Source organism: Acomys russatus, chromosome 13 (assembly GCF_903995435.1).
Source record: "Acomys russatus chromosome 13, mAcoRus1.1, whole genome shotgun sequence".
Taxonomy (NCBI): Eukaryota; Metazoa; Chordata; class Mammalia; order Rodentia; family Muridae; genus Acomys; species Acomys russatus.
The window spans coordinates 62,549,668-62,575,564 of NC_067149.1; the positions used below are offsets into that span (position 1 = coordinate 62,549,668).

The window sequence follows — 25,897 nt, forward strand, 5'->3', positions numbered from 1 at the left end:
GGCACACACATTTAATCATGGCATGAGGTAGGAAGAGGCAGGTAAAATCTCTGTGAGTTCAAAGCCAATCTGGTCTGTATAGTGTGTTACAGGTCAGCCAGGACTACATAATTATACCTAGTCTAAAAAAATTTATTAAGGCACTAAATAGGAAAGCTTTATGGTATAAAACTTAATGCAATCAAAATACGTTGTTTTATATATTTAAGAATATCATATCAAGAATTTTATATAGATATTAAGAATAAAATGTGATTTCAAATTATTATAAGTGAATTGAAATTCAGTAAGAATATACACTCAAAATACCTCCAAGCCATGTTAACCCCTTAGCAGTGAATAGAACCAATTTAAATGCTTCATCCTTTGGTGTTGTCAGCATTTACCTCTCAATTTTGAAAGTTTTCGAGCTCGATACTCCACAATTGAATTATTCTCATTAAATTGCTGATAGAGTCTTGAGTACTGAAAGTTTCGGAACTTCTCAGCTTTAGTATAAATGACAAGATCAGACAGTGCCAGAGCTACTCTCAGCTTCTTGGGCTAAAAATAAAATGCAGTGAATTCACATTTTTACATTAATCATTTGAAATTTTTATTTTGTAAACACACACATACATACGCAAGCGCGTGCGTGCGTGTGTGTGTGTATACAATTTTTAAAAACAGATCAGGTTTTTAAAGCTATCTCCTTGAAAACTCTTTGGACTAAGTCAAGGTGACCATTTTTATGGCCATTTTAATAATCATATGAGCTAGACTGAATTTAATATCTTGTTAGTGTATTAAAATTTGAGAATAGCAACTTTTACTGTTTTCTCATCCTCAAAGATCTTAGCTTACTTATTTTCACAAATTTTACAAATGTAAGAACTAAGAGCATGAGCATAGTTCCAGTTTGTTCTGACATTTTGAGATAAGTTTTATTGTGTGGTAGACATTTGCTCTCCCACTGCATTTTTCTCAGCCACTTCTCAGGTTTGTGAAAACACCCCTTGGCCGTGCTCACACTACACGTTGATATTTGAAGCTAGCACACAATGGTATGCTTCCTCATGACATCCTCACACTGTATGTCATAATGCTTTCCTTTGATGCATCCATTTCCACACTGTCCTCTCTGTGAACCCTTTGGCTGTGTCCAGTTCCTCCCCTCCTCAATTTTCATGTCACATGGATGCCCCTATCTTCTCTTATCTCATCTCAGTCCTTTATAGCTCTTTATTACATCTAGTCAGCCTCTTCTTACTTTTGTGTATGTGTGTGTGTGTATATATATATATAAATGTTGATTCCCACATCAAAAAGAATGTGCAGCATTTGCCTTTCAGAGTCTGGATGGTCTCACTAGTATAATGATCTCTAGCTCAAAGACAGTGGGTATCAAGAAATAACAAAGATCAAAGAAAAATAGGGCATCTATATAATATATCCTTGCAAGGCTCAGGGAATAGCGCAGCAGAGGAAGCAGAAAGGTTACTGGGGCCAGAGGTCAGGGAAGACTGTCAGCGAGTAGTGTTCTCTGGATATAGCAGAGCCACTGCACTCATGACTCAGCAGGTTGCCTGCACAAGATCAAGCCATCCAGAATTCTACGAAGGAGTGGAAGGGGCCCCTCAGAGTCTATTAGTAGTGGAGGGTCACTGGAGGAAAGAAAGTCAGTTTTCTTCAGTAGTGTGGCTCATGGCAGGTTGTCCTATACCCATAAGCACACAGATGAACACACAAGCATCACAAGTTGCACTGAGAGGAGGAGGAAGAGGGAAGGGAGGAAAGAGGAGGAAGAGGAAGGGGAAGGAGGGAGGAGGAAGAAGAATTCACTAAGAAGGAGCACGTATGTAGGAGCAATGAGAGGAGCTGAAGGGAAACATGGAGCCAGTATGATCTAAACACACTGAGTTCATTACGAAGTTACAAAATAGTGAAAAATGTAAAAGATAAAAAAGAAAGGTTTATAAAAGACCTACAACCAAAAATAATGATAACTTATTTAATTTAAAAGGCAGAATTTGATAAAATGGAAACTAAGAATCAATATCCAGAACCCATCAAGCAAAAAGTTGGTTCTTTGAAAAAGATTAACAAGATCAACAAATCTCTATTCAAACTGAGAGAGAGAGAGAGAGAGAGAGAGAGAGAGAGAGAGAGAGAGAGAGAGAGAGAATATCAATATCAGAAATAGAGATGAAGAGAGAACAACAGATTTTGGTGAGCCACAAAGGATTAGGGGGAAATGCTTTGAAAACATACATTCAAAAGAAAAAATCTATAAAAATGGACAAATTCCTAACACATGTGGCTTTTGTGTGTTTAAATACAAATCATGCCAAGAGTCTCCCCAGTCAGAGCTGACCACACCAGCAGTTGGTGCAAAGAGACAGATCATAGCAGACATGCAACACAAAATGGTTTTGTACAGAGGCATGTACTATGTTTGATCTTGTAAAGAAAACAAAGCTTTGTTTTGTAATAATGTTCCCCAAATACAGAGAAAGTAGGACCAAAGATACACAAAGTTCAGGCTGTCTGGTTGGAAACACAACATCAAGACATTCCTCGTTAAGATTTCTTTCCATGAACTGTTCGTTTGAGGGGGAAATAAGTTCTCATCTCTGTTAACCCAGCTGGCTGGTAGCATATAACACAATACATGCATTTTAATGCAATACGGATATGTATACTGCTGTGCAGAATTAACTCTGACTCTCTTGCCTCTGTCTCTATTACAGAGCAGAGAAGCTGTGTTGCTAACCTCAGCATTATTTCAGCTCTGTGCAATGCCTACTATCTAACAGCTCGTAGTAAACTGTCTACTACAGTGAAAGTATTTTAGGAAAGGCTACCACAAAAAGAGATAGATTGAAAATGCTGTTGTCCACTGTCAACGTCTTTCCAAGTAAGATTTTAAGTTGGACTCTTGTTTTCGTTATGAGGAAGCTGACTCCCTCATGTAAACGTATTTCAGCTCTTCACCAACAACATTTGGAAATTTTGATCACTTTCCCAAACAAAACAAAACAAAAACAAAAGCAAACAAACAAACAAAACAACCTGTTTTCACCTTTTTCTTGGCAGCTGTTGCTCTGGCCAGGATTGAGAGGTCTGTCTCCTTTTCTTGCTTGACCCGTAATAAAAAATCACCTCGTGTTTCTGGCTCCTTTAATGATTCTTCGTCATCATCTTCGTACACATCCTCTTGTGACTCCAGCACTTGGCCCTGCTTGTCAGTCCCTATTCTCTCACGGGTTTCCAACAAGGTTCCTATTTTCTTATTTTTCACTAATACTTTGAATTTTAGTGCCTATAAAAAACAATTGGAAATGAGACAGATTTACAGGCAAACCATCACTGTGACCTTGAGAAGTGTCCCAACATGTACAGTAAAGAGGAGCTGGGGATGTGTCTACAAATTCACCTACAGTAGCAGGGTATGGTGGGACATTACTCATGCTCGTCAGAAACCAGTAGTACTACGGTACTGACCATAATTTAGCCTAAAATAAGCCTACTATGATGGGGATTTACTATTAGTGGTCTTTTTGTATATTTCACAAATTGTTAAATTTGAAATAGGTTGGAGAAGGCATGTATACACATAGAAATTTTCTGTCACATTACTGAAGTTAAACAGTTACAGCTTTTCACAGTAGACACAATACTTCCACCTAACATTAAAAGCATCCGATGGGATCAGGTATACAAAAACGCCCATCATCCTGTCTGACTGACATCTAATAGGGGTTGCACTAAAAACTTACTAAAGCCTCTTCAGTTGTAATCAACCTAGTATTTCAGTCCATCAAATCGCAGATGTGACAAAGTTTACCACCATCAAGGAGAGGTATTCAGCTTGAATTCAAAGCCTTCTGATACATTACTCAGTTATCTCCACGCTTTAAAAAAAAATTCATTGGTATGTTTGAGCACCTGCTATGCCACATACAATACTGAAGAAAGTGTTCTGAAGTCTCTGTAAGGAGACCATAGTCTCTCTTCCTTCTATCAACCTCACATTTGATTCTTCTCTTTGATGGTGGCCCTGCCATTACTCTCTAATGTGAAGTTTACCAAAATGTATTCTGTGCCCAAAGCCAGAAGGACTACAAAGGGTGCTTCCTAAAGAGACACATTTGGGGGATGGACTTCATAATCAAGAAGTCAAAATCTTAAATGGTCTTTCATGGCTCAAATGTCTATAACCTACATTCAGTCCTTCCTCATCACATCGTCTTTACCTCTTCCCACTCTCCGCTGGACACCTGAATCACGAATGAGGATACAAAGCTGATTTATTTTTCTAGTTTTAACTCTGTTGCAGATTTTCGTGCTTTTTAGTGGTGGAAAACTACATAAAACATATAACAGTGAAAGTGTAAGCTCTAGTGTGAATCTATACAGCTTTAGAATGGCTATCCAAACTGTGTAGACCTTTGTTGAGATCTATGGATTTGGGGTTAAAGTTTCAATAAAAGCTTGTTAAATCTTAAGTCGTCAGGCTTGAATAAAGCTAAGTTAGCAACTTCCTAGGTAATTATCTCTCACACTGAAGACTGAACCCAACATAATAAAAAGGACTTTTTCTCTAATTCCACATTGATCCCTCAGAAACCTCCTCCTTACTGTGTGGAAGCCAAACCGTCAGTGAAAGCCACCGAGTGGAATGCAAAAGAAACAACAAAAGAGAGAAAAAGAAAAAAACATAAAAGACATGCTAAGAGAAGACAATATTTAGAGAAAATTGTCAAAAGTTTTCCAGAATTGGATCATAGCTTTGAGCTGCATCGTTGGTAATTTATGTCCAGCATTTTGCAGCAGTCCTCACATGTTATGTCACAGCAGAATGTACTTAGTCTTTGAGCATTCCTCAGAGGTAAAAGAGTCATGATATTCCTACTCATTAATTTGTATTCTGTGTCAGTTTTATTATACAAGCACTTTCTTTTTTTTTTTTTAAATCCTCACTCATACAGATGAGGAAAAATATTCAAATACCAGAAATAATAATGCTACATTACCAGAACTGTAGATACCTCAAAACTCAAATATTGATTGTTAGAATATCACTACTTAGGGAAAAGAAAGTTCACTTATTAACGACATTTGAGGTGGTGTGTCAGTCAGTGAAGACTAGAATAAGTGGTAAGATCTTGAGTTTGAGAGAGCAGATCACTGCATACATGCTTGCCATAATATCGGAACATAAGTGAGCATCTTAAGGGAAGGAAAATACAGAGAAGCCTTGCTGCTGGGGAAACGGATCACGTGGGTTCTGACATAGAGCCAGTTTGGATGAGTCAGTAGGAAGGCGTGAGATGACCGGAATGAACAGCTCTCTACGGCAGGCGGAAGAGAAGACAGACAGAGGGACATCTGAGGGGCTGACTAAAAGGGGGGAAATTTACCCCCTGTTCATTGATATTTGAGTATGGATCCTGTTTACAACAAAGGCGCCTCACCTCCATCTTAATATTTTGTCTACGAAATATATCAAATTCCTGGATTTTTTTTTTTTTTATTACAATGCCTTTGTAGTTTGGACCCGCGGATGAAGGGAAGTACACAATCAAAAGGTGGGTTTTACATCTATCACTTTTCCTGTTGCTGATCCAGCTATCTTGACAAAAGCCACTTAAGGGAGAAAGGGTCTCTCTCAGCTCACAGTTCCATGCTCCAGTCCACCACAGTAGGAGTCGGACCACGTTGCGTCGGTAGTCAGGAACAGAGAGCGCTGGGCGCATGCTCACCGACGCTCAGCTTTTCTTGGCAGTTAGACAGCCCAGGTTCCATTCACAGTCAAGATAAATCTCCCCACATTAGTTAATGCAAGCAAGGCAATCGCTCACAGGCATACCCAGAGTCCGAGCCCCCGAGGTGATAGAGACTCTGTCAAGTTGACAATTAGCAAAAGCCACCAGATTCTACAAATGTTTCTTGTTTACATAGTCTCCTTCTTCACTGACATAACAGAACATTCCTCGGGCAACACATAGTGAAAGCAGCTTTTCTGTGAAAGAGTCAAAGTCAAGCATCTGTGCTGGTATATAAGCTACGTGCAAAGGTGACCATGGTTTGTTTTTTGTTTTTATTTCACTTTTTTCCTTCATCTAAGCTTCTCAGGCAAAACGTTACCTCTGGAGACGGTAGGCTGTCTGGAAACTTGTCAAGCATGTCTGAGAGAAGCAAGTCTCCAAAGGTACTCTGCAGAATGTCAGCCATCACTTCCTGCTGGCCAGGGGAGCAGTGGTTCTCCAAAGAGAGCACCACGGGGTACTCAGACATCTAGAATATGAACCATCGCTATGGTTACTCACCAGGGGTTTTAAATTGTCCTAATACAATTCATCTAAACATTTATCTAAAAATTCATCTTCGACGTTCTTTGCAAAATAGGCATGCTTTAAACTGAAAATTACCTTAGCATCCGACAAAGTAAAGGCTTAAAAACCCAATGTAAAAAGGAGTGTTTTTGCTTTGCCTCGAAAGTATGAGCAAAGCCTGAAACACCATCACTGGGAAATTATTTCAATAAGTTCTATCAGGTCCTTAGAAAGAAATGACATAGACTCAGTAGCAAGAAATTGAAAAACCAGGCCTGGAGGCGTAGGCCTGTAGTCCCAGCTCCTTGTGAGACTGAGGGAAGAAGAGCCCACAGCCAAGACTAGCCTGGTCTAAAGAGCCTAAGGCTAGCTTGGACAGCTAAGTGAGACCTTGTCCTAAAATAAAATGTGAAACCAGAGCTGGAACTATAGCTCAGTGATCGCATCATTGCAAAGCGTTCACAAGACCCTAGGTTCAACACTTAATGCTCAACCCTATCCCCTCCAAAGGCTGCGCAGCTGTACATACCACCACAGACACTGTCGCAGGGAAATTTATGGGAAGAAAACTTGCCTGGGAGACTTTAGATGCTGAAAGTCCCCCAAAGGCACAGGGAATATGCTTAGTTAACAAAGTAATGGGGTTCATTGTGACACTTTTACACATGTACATCATTGTACTTGGTCTATATTCACACACACACACACCCATACACACACACACACACACACACACACACCCATACACACACACACACACCCATACACACACACACACACACACCCATACACACACACACACGCACACCCATACACACACACACCCATACACACACACACACACACACACACACCCACACACACACACACACACACACACACACACACACACACACACACACACCCATACACACACACACACCCATACACACACACACACACACACACACACCCATACACACACACACACGCACGCACCATCCGAGTATTTTACGCTATTTACCATAAATGGTATTTCCTTTTAAATTTCACTTTCAGTTAAATCATTTCTTTATAAAAATGTTATTATTTATTTACTCAGATTTTTGTACTCTATAAATTTACTGACTCCATTTATTAGATCTGAGAGTTGCTTATAGAATTTGGGGAGGTTGCATTTATTATCGTGTCACTTGAAGATAGGGAAAATTTAATTTCTTCCTTCATAATTTTAATGTCTTTTATTGATCTAGTTTTTTATACTTATTGAGTGTGTGTGCACACACATACATTCACGTGCATACCCTTACCATGGCACATGCGTAGAAGCCAGAGGACAACTTGAAGAGTCTGTTTTCTCCTCTCACTATGTGGGTTCAGGGATCTAGCTCAGTTTGTCAGGCTTGGTGGGCAGCACCTTTACACAGAGTCACCTCACCAACCCATCACTTCCTTTCCTTGTCCATTTGTTCATCTGTTCTTTGGGGTCTTAGAAAATTTAGACTTTTACATGCTTTTGAGAACTTTGAATTTTAAGACTGTGTATATTGTCTTGCAGTATCTAGTTATCCTAAATTAAGGGCTACAGGTCAGTCAAACATTGAGGAAGAGCATTTTAGACAAAGGGAGCTTTAGGTAAAAAAGATTATAGATGTACCTGAAAAACAAAGCAAACCCAGAACAGCAGGAAAGCAGCAGCCACAGAACACTAGTCCTGGGAGGCCTTGGGAGTCAACAATGGGGTCAAGCTTTTGTTCTGAAAAATCTTTGCAAGTGGGCATGATGGAGCTGACTACAGAGTCACTCTGGTGCGCATGGTGGACGAGAAATGAATACAATGATGTGACTTCCTGTTCCTGCTGACAGATTAGCTGATATAGTCCCAGGGGAACATTGTGTTTATTTAACCTATAGGTTTTCTTTCTTCTCTTTTGTGTACTTATTTATTACATAATTATTGAGGAGAATTTAGTTAAATCCATTTGAATACACAACAGCTACAATTCAAAAGTTATCGACCATATTAAATTTTCAAAACTGACCATCTAAAATTAGCAAGCTTAGAAAATGAAGTCAAGTAAAAGTAATACTCAAAAGCCCTTTAAACATTTCACAAGAGATTGCTAAAATAAGTCCAAATCAGATCATACTTGCAAAGTGAATATAGTTCTACTGAAATTTAGATCTTTCCATCTATAAATAATGAACTAGTCAATTTAAATTCCAAAATGCACATCAGAACACTATTTGTTATCACCATTGTAGCTGTAAATAATGTTAGCAATTGAAGTGTTGGACTGCTGACACATTTTATATTTGTCTTAAAAGTAAAATATTTGGGCATGGGTAAAATGTTCATATTGTCTAAATCAGTATATCTCAAACTTTGGGTCCATAACAATAAGAGAAATAAATACATTTTAAGCACAACACAACACACACACATGCATGCACACATCCACCCTTATACATGCAAGATTAAACAAGAATTTCCATGACCATCATTCACTGCCTTTCACTTTGATAAATCTATCTTTAGCTACTAAATACCACATGGATTCTGCTATCTATCACAGCTCACAATTTTAAAAATCACAAATTGAAAGTCAGGCCTCCCTGTACAGAATCTGGGTTCAGTAAACTGTTTCAATGACTATACACATACCATAAAGGCATACTTGTTTATAGCTTGGATAACAGTCTTGAAGAGAAGCTTGCTGGTGAGAGTGTAGCCATGGTACACAACAGGCTCATTCTGGGCTCCGTCCCAGCAGTCGATTTCCAGGCAGCGGCAGCCTTTCACGAGGGCACTAGCAAAAGTTAGGCAAAAGAGTGTCATACCTAGACCGTGAACCATGGGTAGAATAAGGTCAAAATATTCAGACTTGTAAAATAAATATATAAGCCAATCTGTAATAAAGAAAAATTTCAAATCCTAGAAACTTGCAACCTTATAAAGTAGAAACACTGTCTTTGTGTCATACAAATGGTATCTTGTCCTCCTTAGTCAAACATTTTTCTCCTTATTGTTTTCTTTACAAAGCTTATATATACCAAGGGCAAAAAGATGGCTTTGAAGCTTTTGCCCCCAACCCGAACAGTATTGCTAATGGTACTACTACTGTTGACTTTGTCATTCTGGTAATGTGATAATATACAAAGCCATCTGGAAACAATAAAATACATTAGTAAAATTCTGATTCTTTTCATCACGCCAAGTTTTGGAGGGTGGGGTGGTGAATAGCATGGTAAGTAGAGGAAGAAGGAAAGAGAAGTCATGGCCACAGCACATGAAATAGAGTGAGCCTGACATCCCAGCAAACATGCTTGAATGTTGATCCAACCATACAAAGCAGGAAGCCTGCATACTGACTCATCTGTGTTGCTTTGACTCACAGTCTCTTTGGAGAAAATTTTGAGTGACATTTTCAGAATGCACCAATTTCACAGCTTTCTCCAAACTAAGGAAAATATATCCCACTTCTGCTCAGATCTAAAACTGATTTGATTTTCCATCTATCAAATAAATCGGCTTCTTGAGCTACACGTAAATTCTATTTTGGGCTTTTGAAGTAGGTTGTACCCACTGGGTTTAAATGGATTTTAAGTGTTCTTACTCAGAGAGAGACTGGCACTTTAATAAACATATACCTCTATCTAAACTGTGGAAACTGGAGTAGATTGCATTCTGATTTTCTCCTGACTTGATAAGGGTGAATGTGTGCAAACAGAGCGGACAGCTCTGGACACTCATTTTATGTCAGTGTGAAATAGGTTTGGCTTTTACCAGAGTTTACTACAATTTCTCAATTTAATTATGAAAACTGTTTTACTGCGATGGGGATGCAGCTCAGTGGTAGGATGCGTTCCTAAACTGCACAAAGATTTAGCTCAATCCTCGGGATTACAAAGAGTCACTCAAATGTGCATAATAGAAATAGGATGCCTTTATTTCAAGGCATATACACTTGCTTTGAACCATTTACACCTTCCTTCTTTTGTTTTCCTGTGTCCATCTCATGACTGTGGGCTAACATGCTAAAGCTAGTGCCAGAGACACAGTACAAAGGTTCTGTCCACCGCAATTGGTGGACTCCCACAGTGTCCGCTGTTCATTAGGCCCTGAGTTCCATTAGAGTGAGAAGCTGCATTCTCATAAAAACTGTCTGGTACAGAATCAACGATTCATCAGTGTTTTGTGTTCAGATGAGAAAAGGACAGGAGCCCTGGTGCCTAAGAAGAAAAGAAAAACAGACACAACTAAATTACATCCTTGGAGGAGACAAAGCTATATAAAATCATGCTGAGTGGAAGCTTCAGAGTCCTAGAAGATACCCACTCATTTGGGAGTGGGTTGAAGCAATTCTCTTGCCTAAGCGTACAACTACTCTCTCTGCAGAGAAAAGCCTGATGGCTTACACACTTCCAGAAGTGTCTTATGTGTCTTATGACACCTGTTTTTTCTAGGTGACTGATTCTCAGGTGGAGGTGTGTTGAGCCCCGCAAGATGTCTAGCGATGTCCAGAAATGGTATTGGTGGCAACAGTGGGCATGGTGATGAGATTTAAGCTGATGACACAGAGGTACATACAGAAATGTTCCTCACCATGCTACCACGCACAGCATAGACCCCTTCTACCAAGAGTCACTTTATTCAAACACGAGAGAGTAAAAAAAGGCTAGACTCATCTTGTAATAGCACGAAGAGGGGGAGGGGAGGACTGTGATGCCAGCATAGCATGCCTGGATCAATCAATACTCTTCACAAACAGCATACCAGATGCTCATGGGAGAGAATATACCTCCCAGAACGAATACTGCTCTGGGTGTATAGTAGTTGCATTCTGGGGAGCTGGGTTGAGCCAGTTCTTGAGAGCGCAGTGGGCAAAGCCCAAGCTGATTCTCTAGATTGTGATAACAAGTCAGTACACAACGTTCAGGGGAACAGTAAGACTGTGTGTTCCCTGGGGCAGCTTGGAAGAAGAGAATGAATAAAGTCTCTGTGTCCTGGGGGCATCACCAAGACAAAATAAAAATGCCAAACAATCAATAAATAATTTCTTGGTGTTCTGTGGGCTGGGTGGTTTTGCAGTGGCTCCCTCTTTAGCCAGGTGCATAGTGATGGTCATAGTGTAAAGCTGCAAAGCTCTTGTCCTTTTTCCTGTCTTATAGGAATGTGTCTGGAGGCCTCTGAGAAGGGGATTGCTTAACCAACACGAGTCCCTGCAGAGGAAACCAATTTTAAGATCTTTTAACTGGGATGAGTTTGTGGACTTATAAATGAACGCATTTCTTGGCTTCTAAGCATTGTTTTACAAGCATTTAGATTTTTAATTCAGTAAAGATGGAGCCTTTACTTGAACTATCTTCTGTTGCCCATGAGAAGATGTTGCACTGCCCTCCTTTTAGGGATTATCATCTGTTTGGTGTTTTGTTTGTTTGTTTGTTTGTTTGTTTTGTCAGTGCAGAACACCTGTTCTCTAGAGTCCTGCTGGACAGTGAACTTGAGCTCTGCACCGGCGTGAGGAACCACCTAAAACTTGGTGTAGGGATTTTCAAAAAGATTGTTGTTAATAATATTGATTCTTGCTGATTCTCTAAATTGTCTCAGTTTTACCCACAATGAATCAACCTTTACAAAAACTGTACATTCGGGACTTATGGTTTGGTCCCTATCATAATGGCTTAAGTGGGTTTTGCTGTCGGGGGCCAGCCACTTTTTTTCTGAGGCAAGTGATCTGTTATTCACTGTTTCACTCTGGTTCTTCTTTTGAGAAACAAGGGAGATCATTTCTCATTTATTAAGGAAATACTCTTTCTCAGCAGCCATGTCATCTTAAGTTCACTGTAAATCTTATAGCAAGCCCTGTCCTTGCTTAGTTTCAACTGCTGGAAGTCCTTTGAATGGGTTTCTCCACGTATTCTAGGACGTGTACGAGAAGTTGTGGCACGAAACTCCTACATTTAATTTTATTCACTTAGTAATCGTTAAAATGTCTCTTAGATACCACCTAGAAAACAGAATATAAATTATTAAGTTTTTAATTTATGAGTTACTATCTATTGTGTGAATAGTGAATAGTATTTTTTTAATTTGTAATTGGATTTTAGCTGGGGAAAAAAAAAGGTTTGGGTTGTGGCTGGGGATGTAATTTAGCTAATGGTGTGCTTGCTCACCTTGCATGCAGGGGGCCCTGCATCCTATCTCCTGTACAGTATAAACCATGCATGACAAGAAGCACATATAATCCCAGCACTTAAGGAATAGAAGTAGGAGGGTCAGAAGTTCAAGGTCACTCTTAGCTATGTCATAAGTTCGAGGTCAGCCTAGGATACTTGAGACCTGTCTCAAAACACAATCCTCACAGTTGGAGAATCCTTTACGGATTAAAATGTTTAATGTTAAGTATGATGTTACTGGATTTTCCTATTGTAAAGGTAAAGTAGAGACATATGATGGTTATAACCATCACATGGCAAAGAGGAGAGAGAGGAGAGAAGAGGACCAGAAACTCACACTGACTCTGTAACACCTTTTTCATCATTCTCTGAAAGCAAAGATATTTGAAAGGATGTATTAAGGTTTATCTTCCCAAGGTGTTTGAAGGAACAAAAGAGGAGATTCAACTAAACACAAACTCGGGTTTTTTTTTTTTCAGTTGCTTAGAACAGTTCTTACTTTCAGAAGTAATTTCCTGTATGGATAGATGCATTTTGAACTTATTTATCTCATTAAAAAATTAGAATAGCATAAAAATATACAGGACTATGACTGAGATCTAAAATAGTAAGAATTTTGAATTTTATATTTACTTAGATTTTAATTTGGACATACATTGACATTTGCCTATAATTTTATTTTGTAGGATTCTACCCTCCCTACTGATGGTATTTTCTTAACAACATTAAACAACATGACCCAATCTTGTAGCTTTAAATATCATCTATATACTAATGGCCTCCAATTACATTCTTCCAGCCTGAATGTTTCTTCTGAACTACAAACTCCCATTAAACTCAGCTGCCTGCTTGGTAAAGGCCTTGGAAAACAGGATGGTTCCACAGACTCATCACAGGAACCCTGGAGCTCTTGTTTTGACCTCACACCCCACAATGAGCCTTTGGTGGAAGCATCAGCATTCAGTGGACAGTCTCCCTATATGCTTGGTTACCTGGACAAGCAAGTCTGTTTCTCTCCCTCCCTCCCTCCCTCCCTCCCTCCCTCCCTCCCTCCCTCTCTCCCTCCCTCCCTCTCTCCCTCCCTGCTCTCTATGCCACCTGTTAACCCTTCTTGGCTCTGCCTCCTCAAAGCATTTCGGCTTGCCATCTTCTTATCTTCTGCCCCACGACTTCATCATCCTCAGTCATCATCATCCATCCTGCTTCTAAGGTGCCAAACTGTGAAACCATCTCAAGGCAAATCTCTCTGGTGACTCCTCCGCCTTTCTTTGATCAAAAAAGACCTTCACAAAACTGACCCTCCCATCCTCAAGCCTAGTCCCTTATTTACTGTACACCTGCATCCAGATGTTTTTGCTCTCTTCCAAGATCTGGACATTCCAAGCACTTGTCGTTGCTCCCTTGGGGATCCTTCCATGCCTCCCGCTTTACCCTGTGCCAGGTTGGTTGAGAAACCTTTTCTGACAATGTCTTAAGGTAGCACCCTCAAGGCTATATCATAATCTTTTATGTTGTCTAAGGTTTGTCTTTCTCATTTGCCTTGTCAGTCCCTGATAATATTCATTTATTTTTTTAAAGTCTGCGGATTCCCATGAATTTATATGAAAACAAGTGAGGCCTAAAAAAAAAAAAAAAAAAAAGCTCTCACACTCCCCACTAGATCTCCACTGACTCAGCTGAAGCCATTGTACCTTCTTTTCACCATGTGACGTCTGTAGGATGTAACATTGGAGATATCGGGCATGGATTACTTTAATTTGTGTGAATTATTTAACATGCTGGTCCAAGAAAATCACTATCTAGAACACCAAACTGCACAACTTACTGTCTTTATGAACTGGCTTTTCTTAGACTATTGTAACCTGATGTCTAATAATTGAAGCTAACCACCTTTGTTAAAGTCTAGTGTGTTCCAAATAAGCATTTAAAAAAATCATGTTTTCCTATAGGAAATGTGCAAATTGTTCAAGAAACTTCAGAAGGAGTAGACCCATGCAGAAGAAGTCAGCAGGAGCATCAGATGGCAAGCCCATGATGCTAGCTAGCATGCGCAGTATCTTACACTGTCATTTCACGAAGGAAGGACAAATGATTAGTACAGGAGCAAACTACATCCCCCTAGCCCTTACAGATTTTGTTTTCATGTGCAATCTCCTTACCACTCAGCGCCCTTACTGAGTTAGTACCGGCAGGAGCTTTAAATGTAGGAGACTTAAAAGCCAAAACAGTTATGGTGGCACATACAGACAGGGCACAGTGAATAGGCAGAGGCAGGAGATTCAAGAGTCAAGGAGAGTCCAGGCTATACCTTCTAAAGATCAGAAAGATGGAATGGAAGTTAAGCTCACATATTGCTCCTGCAGAGGGCCTGGGTTTGATTCCCAGTGACTCACAAGCACCTGTAACTCCAGATCCTTGGAGATCCAGCACCCTCTTCTGGCCTCTGTGGCCATATACACTCATAAGCATGTAAAAAAAGTACATATATACATTCACTTAAAATGAAAAAAAAATATTTTTTAAGAATAAAAAATAATGGGACAGACCTATATCCTCTACAGATGTGTAACAGATGTGTAACTTCATCCTCATGTAGGACTCCTAAAAGCAAGAGCAGGGGTTGTCTCTAACTGTTGCCTGCCTTTGGACCCCTTTCCCCCAGCTGGGCTGTCTTGTCTAGCCTTAACAAAAGATGACGCACCAAGCCTTACTGAACCTTGATATGCCAAGGCAGGACTATACCCATAGGAGACCTCCTCTTCCTCAAAAAGGAAGGGAAGTGAGATGTGAGATGGTGGGGGAGGAGGGGGAAGAGGGAGGGACTGGGAGGAGAAGGAAAGGAAGCTGCAATTCGTATATAAAGCAAATAAATTACTGGATGAAAAATTTTAAAATTAAAAGAGGATCTAAATAAATACCTTATGTATCCCCAAATGTCACTTGGTCCCATTAATTGATCGGACACCAAATATGTGTTGTGAGAAGATGAAATAAAATAATCATTTAGTGGCTGGTTCATATCTTGATACACTGTTTTACATTCTTCTTTAAACAGGAGACATTCTGATGAAAACATGTACCGTGCGAAGCCTTCCAATGACATCTGATTTTCATTCTTCACTACAAAAAAATAAGTGAAAAGGATGCAGATACACCATTAGTAACTTATAACTTTAATTTCTCATTTGTAGATGTAGTGGTAGAACATATTGATAAAAATTAGATATTTAGAATTAATATTAATCTATCTCTAATTTTTTTCTTGGAAAATAAATTCTTTTCATCCATGGATGTGTCTTGTGTCTGGTTGGCTGTATATGTACCGCACACATACAGCTACCTGCAGAAGGAGAAGGGGACATTTGCTCCCTTGTAACTGGAGTCTCATGTGGTTGTGAGCCATCATGTAGGTGCTGGGAATCAAACTCGTGCCCTCTGGAAGAGCAGCAAGTGCTTTTAACCACTGGGTCATCTATCTAGACTAGAGAAACAACTTCTTCTAGTTTTGCCAAATCAACAGCCAAGCATGTCTTATCTTATTACCTTTGGTTTTTGTTTTACTTATACATACAAGTATGTGTGTAGTGGAAACCAGCCTGTGCCAACACTTTGGTCATTGCCCCAACTCAGTGCATGGACATAGAAAGCACTAATTCTTTTTTTTTTTTTTTTTTTTGTACTTTATAGTGATGAATTCACACAGTGTACTTTTCATTGGTTTTTTGTTTAGATTTAAAATTTTTTATTTTATGTGTATGTGCACATGTCTAAATGTGTCTGTGTGTGTGTGCGAGTACAAGTAAATGCTTTTAAATTTTTTCCTTTTTTTCGTGTGTGTGTGTGTGTGTGTGTGTGTGTGTGTGTGTGTGTAAACCCACATCTACATAAGTGCCTATGGAGGCCAAAAGAGGGTGTCAGATCCCCTGTAGCTGGAGTTACAGGCAGTATGGATACTAAGACCTTAGCCCTAGTTCTCAGTAAGAACAGCAACAGTTTTAAACCACTGAGCCATCTCTCCAGGTCAGTGTGTGGTTTTTACGCCTGGCTTCCTTTGTGCTCTCTTAGTGAGATCTCTTCCTGTGCTTGCATCCAGTCATGTGTGCCGCATCTCCATTGTTCCCTATAGAATGCCATAGTTCAAAAGTGCTGTGCTCCACTTGCGCACTCCACCCTCCATGAGCATGTAATTTCATAAGAGAAAGTATCACAAAAGCACTGCTATAAACAACTAGTACACTCTCGGGAAGTGAACATGCATTTCTGCTCTGGGAAGGCCCTAACTATGATCACCTACGGCTAATTAGCTCTGAAATTTTTTCTCACTATAATGTGCACCAAAACCAAACATGTGCTCTGGACCCAGGAAGTTGGCTTTGAACGCAGTTGATGGAGAATGCTGGGTAACCTCTCCCAATCCATGAAAAGAGGTAACCAGAAAGCTTGCTGCATGTGTAGAGATTTTAGCTCTGTAAGTGCCCACTGCTAGTGTTGCTGGTGACTTCAGTTCGGCTCAAAGGAAAGTAGAAATGCAGGTTTCACTTTAGAGTGTGCGTTTTTCACTTTAGAGTGTGGTGCTTTCACTCTAGAGGGTGGGCCTTTCCCTTTGATTAGAAACCAAGTTAATTTCTAGAAATTAGTCTTGCAGAAGACAAAAGGCAGGGTGCCCACGTACTAACATTAGCTTTGTTTACAAAAGCAGAATAAATAAAGGGAAGGAAACAAACAAAAGCTCAAACTTAAGTATAGTGCAAAATACCCATTAAAGCTGATGGACCATAAAAATATAGCGATATAAGTCAGATGATGTTTATGACATAACAGAAGTGAAGAAACAGCTTTCAAAACACTGTCACTAACAGAAAAGCAAACCAAAAGAAATCCTCCTGTTTGTATTTTTTGTCAAAAAACAAAATCTAGAAGAAATATATATAATTTTATACACATAAAAACTGTTTCAAAGCCATATAAATTCAGGAATATGGAGATGTTTCAGAACAAAAGATTATATGCAACATAATAATAATAGTTTGCATTAATTTATTCATTGGATTTGGCTTGTAGTCCTTTTGAACTATTGAATAATTAAATGTATTTAATAATAGAATAGAAAACAAGGAACAAGAGAGATGGCTCCTTTGGTAGTGTTTGCTGTTGAGGCATCAAAACCTGAGTTCAAACTCCAACACTCATTTTAGAAATAAAAGGCATGCCTTTAATCCCAACACTGTGGGGACAAAGACTAGAGAATCCCTGGGGCTTGATGGTCAAAGCCTAGGCAAACTAGTGATTTGCAGATTCCATTAGGGACCCAATAGAAAACAAAACCATTTTGTGCCACTAAAGCCAGTAGGTGGAGAGCTCACAGTTGGCTCAGTAGGCAAAAGTGCTTGACAGGCAAGCTTGAAGCCCATCCCTGGAACCCACTGTAAAAGGAGGAACCAACTCCTGAAAGCTGTATTACTACACACACACACACACACACACACACACACAATTTTACAAATACTAAATTTCTAAAACTACCAGATTGTGATGAAAATTATCTCACGGATTTTTGAAAAGCTAATTTAGTACACTTGACATGCTGACATGAGATAAAATCAGGGAGTTTAGCAGTATTGAGGACTGTAAGATCATGCGTTACATTGCCTAAGATAAAATTGATCAAAAATTATATTGATAACGTAGAAGAAATCTTGACTGCATATGACAGTGTCTACAATGGGTAGAAAATTCAAAAGATGAAAGGGAGAACAGTGCAATGCCCCAATTAAAATAAAAACACGGCTTCACGGTGCTGGTCACTATCCTTTTGTGTATTTAATTTAGCACCCAGAGATAACAGCGCCAGTGTGACTTTTTTATAACATTCCCTGAGTCAATGATACCGAAAGGACTCATCTGCAAACGACTGTTTTAAACGACAGCAACATAAAGGGCTTCAGCCAGACCATCCATCAACTCACAGCGTCCTTAGAGAAAAGGTCGGCTGCACTTTCAGCTAGTGTTGGTGACACAGCTGTTAGCTGCTTTACCTACTGGTTATAAGTTCTTTATGCTTCTCCAAAGGCAACAAAGGTCAATGGTGTTCAGGCCAAGCTGGGGCTAGCGCTGCATGTTACCATGTTAGCATGGCTTGCACTGTTCCCCCAATACGCACAATGCTGTCCCGAAACTCCACCCCTAACTCTAAGCTAGCCGCTCATCCGTAGTTTGGCTCTGTCTGTCTGTGAAACTCACCTATCCATTATGCCTCAAGTTCTCTATATGTGTGTGTGTGGGTGTGTGTGTGTGTGTGTGCGCGCACGCGCGCGCATGTATGTGGTGTATGTGCATGTGTATGTGTGTGTGTGCACACGTTTGTGTGAGTGTGGGTGTGTGGGTGCGTGTGTGTATGTGTGTGTGCTATGAATACAAAAACAAAATTTATACTTCTTAAAATTACACCCCCAAATTTTAATTTGATGATCATAATTGACAAGAACACTTTCCATATAAATATGCTGATAGGTTTCAGCTGTAAACAGAGCTCACCTTCCTCTATGGGCTCGTACTTTTCGATAATCTCAGTTGAAGTGGAGGCATCTGTATCCATCTCATACTGCTCTTGGATTAAAAACTCAGTCAGATTTTTTCCAGAAAGAACTTTCCGATTTCCGGAATATGTGTTGAAGATCTCAGTAAGTTCCTCTCTGTGTGCAATGCACCGATAAATGGCTCTAAATTCTTCTATCGTGATTTTTCCTTGCTTCTGTCTGTCATTTTCCTACTAAAATAAAATGACTGGTGGGCTCACAGCAGAAGAACAGAAAATACAAAGTAAATGTCACAGTATCCATATACTGTATGATAATTCATAAAAGTTAAAGCTTACGTTGGATCCTAATTGAAGATAAAATGCATTAACCTATGTGGAGTGATGCCAAAGTCAGGAAACAGTCAGCAGCTGGTGGAGGCAGAGGAAAGGTAGGAAGAGGTGTGTGGGGGAGGAGAGGATTTGAAGAGGTTTTCCACTTAGGTATTTCCTTTGTGTCCTCCATTCCTCTTCATTTCCTTCCTAAAGCCAGGCCAGGCCGTGATTGTGTTCTGACGATTCACAGCCTGGATCACGAACGTCAGACACATTCAAGGTCATGTTACTGGGGGAGCTTCAGTCACTAAAAAGGCAGCTTAAAGGAGGTCTCCGCAATTGCAGGGTTTGATAAAGGAACCAACAAGACGAGTTCCACCAAGAAAGAGTGAATTTATCAGGCAGTTGTGGAAAATTAACATTTATTAACATTTAAATTCTGTGAGATAAAAGACAAGGACATAGGCTGGGCTCAGATTAAAAAAAAAAAAAAAAAAAAAAGGACGGTAGCTATGCTCACCATTATACCACCAACGCCACACAAATTTTTAGGTCTACATCGATGTTTTAAGCTAATAGAGATGAGATATGATAGATATTGATTTTCATTCAGAATTTTAGACTCACCAAGATAGAAAAGATATTTTCTTCAAGCTTGCCAAACACAAGTAGACAAAACACTAAAACATTATTATAATTCCTGATTGTTCCATGATCTTCCCGCTGTATGTAGTTTATTTTATTTATGTATAATAATATAAATGTATATGTTAAAAAATATATAATAAAATAAAAATTTTTTAAAAAGGAAAAGAAAAAAAAAAAGGCACTGTGAGGTTCTGAATCAGAAAATGACTAGCCAACGTAGAAGCATAGGGCTAGCAATGTGGCTCACCTGGTAGTTTACCTACCAGGCATGAGGCTGTGACTTTGATTCCCAGTACTGCACAGATTTACTGTCGTAGTGCATGTTCACAAATATAGCATATGCCTGTGAGAGCACAAGGGTCAGAAACTCATGCCCATCCTCAGCCACACAGCAAGTTCAAGGTCAGACTCGGCTGCATGAGACTGACTCAAAATAGTAAAATTTCAAAAAGTAAATGAAAAAGTGGAGTGGTATGATTGTATGCTAGTGATTGCAAGACATAGAAAACTGCAGAAAATGCAATTCAAGTGGGAAATGGTAAACACACAATAAAAGCAGTCATTGTAGGGGCAAAATCAATGCCATATCCTATATGTAATTTGTATTCTGCATTTAATACCATGTTCTGTATGAGAACTTGTCTCCAAGTTACTTCACTTCTTCCTGCGTTCCGGGAATGACCACACACTGCCATAAACTAGACCTGCTAGCAGTTTCCAGAAACTCCACCAGAGCCAGAGTGATTAGCTGAGATATAAACAACTTCCCTGGAGACTCAGTCTCCACCCAACCTGCCTAAGGAACTGCGATGTTTCCACAGCTTCACCTATCCCACCCCTCCAGGGTGGGAGGCCTGCCCAGCCTAGGAATATAAAAACTTCTTCTGTTCCGGGTCACCTCACTCCTGTGTGCAGGTGGACCCCAGCACGCTGGAACATTAAAGCCTCTTGGTTTTGTATCGACCCGGTCTCTGTCTCTCTCATTTAGTGCTTCCGGGTATAGATTCTCTGGATCAGAGTCGTACATCGTCAGTGGAATTATGAGAGAATTCAGGAGGGCTTGAAGTTGCAGATCGGAATCACAGTAGCAGAACTTTCATATTGCAAGGGAACAAACAAAAAAACCCACTAGAGAAAAGAAGGCTCAACTGAGGAGTTGCAGTTTCACAAAGGACTTTCTTAGAAAGCATACCGACTCTCTCATTCCATTGTAAACACCTTGACTACAAAGAAGCCCGCGTTGGAGAGGCAACAGGTTGAGGTAACATGTTGACAAAATGACACTGCCTTTCAAACCCCAAAGTGTGGTGATACTTTGGACACACAGATTAAATTCTCTCGGACTTTCTCCTTCCATCTGAAAAGTGGGGATATATAGTGCCGCCTATGGCATCGGACAGCTATGAGAGTGGGAAACGTACACCAAACTATAGAACTGAACAGGGGTGACTTGTCGCTCATTATACATGTCTGCTCCTTCGCATCCTCCAGACAAGCTGTGTCTCGTATTTTGAAGTTTTTCTTGTGAAGCATGCAACACTGCAGAACCCCTGGGGTACGACAGGAGACAAGCACGCTGGAAATTACCTTGTCTTTACACCGAGAAGAGTCCAGGGGTGGGTATAAGAGAATTCTCTACAAAGGGGCGTAAGAAGCTATCTGAGCTGAGAATCAAAGGCAGAGAGCAGTAGAGAGAGGAGTGCTGCCCCATATAGGGAATGACTTGGAGACGCACGCTCCAGCCACCAAGCCGAGGGAAAAGCACATGGGACACACGTTGGAGAAGAGCCACTGTCTGTGGCTATCAGCTCAGATCCTGGGTCTCAAGGAAACTAAAAGCAATACAGCATCTTAAAATTAAATAAGCTCAGGGGCTGGAGAGATGGCTCAGCAGTTCAGAGCACTGGCTGCTCTCCCAGAGGTCCGGAGTTCAATTCCCAGCAACCATTTGGCAGCTTATCACTGTCTATAACTCCAGCCTCAAGAGTTCTTACACCTTTACACAGATACATATGCAAGCACAGTGCACATAAAAGTTAAATAATAATAATAATAATAATAATAAAGCATGTCTTTTTAAAAAATTAAATAAGCTCAAAATTACATGTTTTGTCCCCTAGTAAACTAGCATGGTTCCAATCATCGGTTTTAAATTTTAGAATTTTGAAGTCCTTAACAGTGAATATTGTGAAATTAAAATAATTTTGTTATAGTCTGATCTAACTCAATTCTTTATTAAAAATCTTAAACATCAACAAAATTCAAAATGGGCCTTTAACTCGGGAAAGGTTTTGTTACACTTGACAATATAAATGAAAACTCGTAGATCTGATGATTTGAAATGTGAAATAAACGTTACTCCCTAGGTGCATTCAATCAAGACACAGACCTGGACACCTCAAATGTCCTCTGCTGACCTTATGTTTTACCTGTGTGTTTTCCTAATAAGTGAAAGTTGCCATACGCTTGTTAAGAAGTTGGAGTGAAGACCAAACAAAATCCCACAAATCCACAAAATCGTTTCAACTAATCAATACCAGAGATAATTGTGGTTCATAAATTAATCAAATTACCCAAAGTGAAAGCTACAAAGCATAATTAGGACTGTGCCATTGAACACAAGGGGAGCTAATAGGAAGGGGAAATGAAACAGGAAATAATGGAAGCGATGATGAAGGGAAACAGGAAGAAGAAAGACAAAGAGTGAAAGCATTCAGGCCTGAGGCTGAGACAAGGACAGCTAAAATGGTCAGTATTGCTGTATTACTATGTTCCCTGTATAGAGAAAGTCCACAGTCTCAGAAATGTGCAAGACTAATCCCGAGATCAGACATGAGTAGAAAGAGTATGTGCCATTGCACAAACTGTTAACCTGTATGCAGGAATAAATTCCCTAAAGTGAAATTCCTTCTCTTTCATGCTTCTCTTAAGTTATCTGAATTTCTCTTGTCTTCAAGACACCCTACATATATTATGTATACATTGTCACAGGACCCTGAAGATGTCAGTGGCAGTCTCGGCTCTGCTGTCCTTGTACCTCACACAGTAGGTGCTCTTTAGTTTAGAGTTTACACAGCGCGCACAACACAGGTACCATGCTATCCCTCGTGTGTGAGGCAGAAGCTATTCTCTTTCTTTGTCTTCTGAACTTGCTAGAGTGTGCCAATCTGTGCATCATGGTAGAAACCATTCTGTATCTGTTACTGTGGTTGCATTAGATATTCATCTCCTTCTAGAAATGCCTCAGTCAATTTGCTTCTTATAGTCTTGTTATTTTAAAGAGTACTTTACTGGGGTATTCAGAATGTTATCATTCACTTAAAAGGTTTAGATTGACCAATAATTTCTGTGAATTAAAAAAGATCGGTACATTTATTTATGTGTGCATGTGGGTACATACATGCCGTTGCTTACATGTGCAAATCAGAAGACAACCCTTCAGGAATGTGTTCTTTTCCTCAACTCTGTGGGTCCTAGAGATCAAATTCAGATTATCAGTCTTGGTGGTAAGCTCCCTTACCCATTGAGTCATCTCAACAGCCATCTAATGATAGGCAGACACCTCCTAACAGAGGGAAAAATAAACTCCCAGCAACTAAATGGTCAGGATTTAGCAGGTCACCCATAAAGTTCTAAGACAGAACTGAGCGTAGATCTTGTAGCAATTCATCAAAGAAGAAGTGTGGGGTTCTTCTGTTGTCTTCTAAAGAATGTGAGAAAAGAGAAAATGTGTGAAGGATCAACAAGGCTAGAAGCCATACATGGGAGGTCACCTAGGCAGGGTGAAACTGGCAGAAGAGGTCAAGGTTGGGGGTTTGTAAGTAGTGGTATCTCTACCCAGGTTCTAACTTCCAGTCAATTCTACACTGTTATCAGATTATTTGTTAAAAAAAAATATTTGCTATTTTCCTAGTCAGGCTTTAATGACTATTGTCAACAAAACAATTAATAATTCTAAGGTCTACCCTTTAAGATTTCCACTACCAAGCAGGTGTGTTGATACATGCCTATAGGCTTAGCATTTGGGAAGAAGAGGCAGGCAGGTCAAGAGGTCAAGTTCATCCTCGGCTGCACAAAGAGCCTCAGGCTTGCCTGGGCCACATGAAACAGCTGAAAATTAAAAGGAGAGAAGAGGACAGGGGCAGTTTTTAAAAAAACAGAGAAGAGAGGAAGGTAAAGAGAGGGGAAGCAGGGAGGGGAAATCAAGGGACCGATTGAAAGGAAGAGGAGGGGGAGAAGGGAGGAAAGGAAAGAAAAAAAAGAAATAAAGGAGAGGAAGAGAAAAAGAAAAACTTTCCACCCTCTGGCCCTGAGCAGCTTTTCTTCCCACCCCCAACCCCCTTGCATCCTTCTCCAGCCACAGCTGATCCCTTTCTGTCCGTCAAGCTCCTGCTATGGAATCTGTATACAAGCCCCTCATTCTTTTGTCTTGAAAGACTGACACCTCCACATCTTCAGAGTCCTCTTTGTCTCCCATTCCAGGCTTTCTGGGGGCATTCCTCGCTGCCTACCCAGAGGAGGTTCAGCATTCCTTTCTCTCCAGAGAGAACGTGCCTTCCTCCTCTCCCACAATGCACACTTGCTTAGAGAGCCATGGACTTATCAGTGGTTGCTCAATGCCTAAAGACTATGAAGACCCAAGTCCTGTAGTAACAAATTCTTGACATTTGAAAGGATAAAATTTCATACCTGACTGACAAGTCAAGGTATGTTTGAAGACTAGGTATGCATATTGAAGTCACATGTAATATTGCTTATAATATATATCATGCTATAAAGTAAAGACCATTACAAGACAAAGCAATAAATCTTTTTGTAAAAGTATAATAAAAAAGTTTAATAAATTGTTGCTCAAGCCATGACTCAATAATTCACCTTGTAGAAAGAACTTTGGAATATATTGCCAAGATCATAAACTTATATTCCTTTTTACTCAAATTTATAATAAAAAGTCACCTTGTAAAAAATTAATTCATGCCATAATCTATGTCAGCTCTTTAGAAAATCAATACGTTTTTAATAATTTCTAATGTAACTTAACTTTGTACACAAACAAGGTATATTTATAAATAATATTTTATTTATGACTCAGAACAATCCTGTGGGATTAATATTCCCATTTCACAGACTAAGAAATTTGTTTATGAGGTTTTTGATTTGCAAAAACAGTAGCTAGGCCTAAAATTTCTATACTTTCAGACACTGCCAGGTCTTAGTCACCCAAGTGAGCCTTGTTTCCTTAGATCTACTTCAGCAGAAAGTTCACCCATGAAGAAAGGGAAACTGAATAGTTAAATCAGAATACAGATGCTATAGACTGGAGAGATGGCTCAATGGTCAAGCACTTGCCAGGCGAGTACAAGCACTGGAATTCAGATGGCCAGCAGCCACCCACTCAACTGGGAGAGTATGATGTAATCCCATTTGTAATGCCAACTCTCAGGTTCCCGGGGGCAAGCTGGTTAGTTATCCTAATAGAGTCTGCAAGCTCGGTTCATGGTAGGGAGACTGCTTTGGTAAATAATTGATGAACAGTCAAGAGGACAGTGTTGTCAACCTCTGACTGCTACATGCATGTGCACATACGCAATCATGTATTCACACGTGCATGCACACAATACCTACATACAAATACCAAAAAAAAAAGGGGCTTGAATGCTCAAGATGATTAACATAAAGACATTCACAAAGTTCAGCCAGTCAATACACATTCCGTAAGTTTTATTTAATCAACCTTTGTGCTAGCTTACCTAGCATAACAAAGTACCCGAAGGTCGAGAGTTGCTTTCATAGATAAGTTTACCGCAGTCATCACTTTCGCTTCTAAAGGTCTCGTGGGCACGGGATCGCTTTTTGAAAGTTTTAAAAACTGTATTGTATTCTAAGCATATTCTGGCTCTAACATTTTAAATTTTTCACATTT

General features: G+C 39.8%; 1 protein-coding gene across 1 annotated transcript in view; it reads right to left on the reverse strand.

Annotated features, from left to right (window-relative positions):
- Plcz1 (phospholipase C zeta 1) overlaps positions 1-25,897 on the reverse strand; it is a 65,713-nt gene that overhangs the window by 32,997 nt on the left and 6,819 nt on the right. The window contains exons 3-8 of the mRNA XM_051154632.1: positions 19,011-19,242; positions 15,395-15,596; positions 8,962-9,106; positions 6,130-6,279; positions 3,062-3,301; positions 387-543 (exon numbers count right to left, since the gene is read on the reverse strand). Coding sequence (XP_051010589.1) covers positions 387-543; positions 3,062-3,301; positions 6,130-6,279; positions 8,962-9,106; positions 15,395-15,596; positions 19,011-19,242 — 1,126 coding nt within the window. The remainder of the gene's footprint in view (positions 1-386; positions 544-3,061; positions 3,302-6,129; positions 6,280-8,961; positions 9,107-15,394; positions 15,597-19,010; positions 19,243-25,897) is intronic.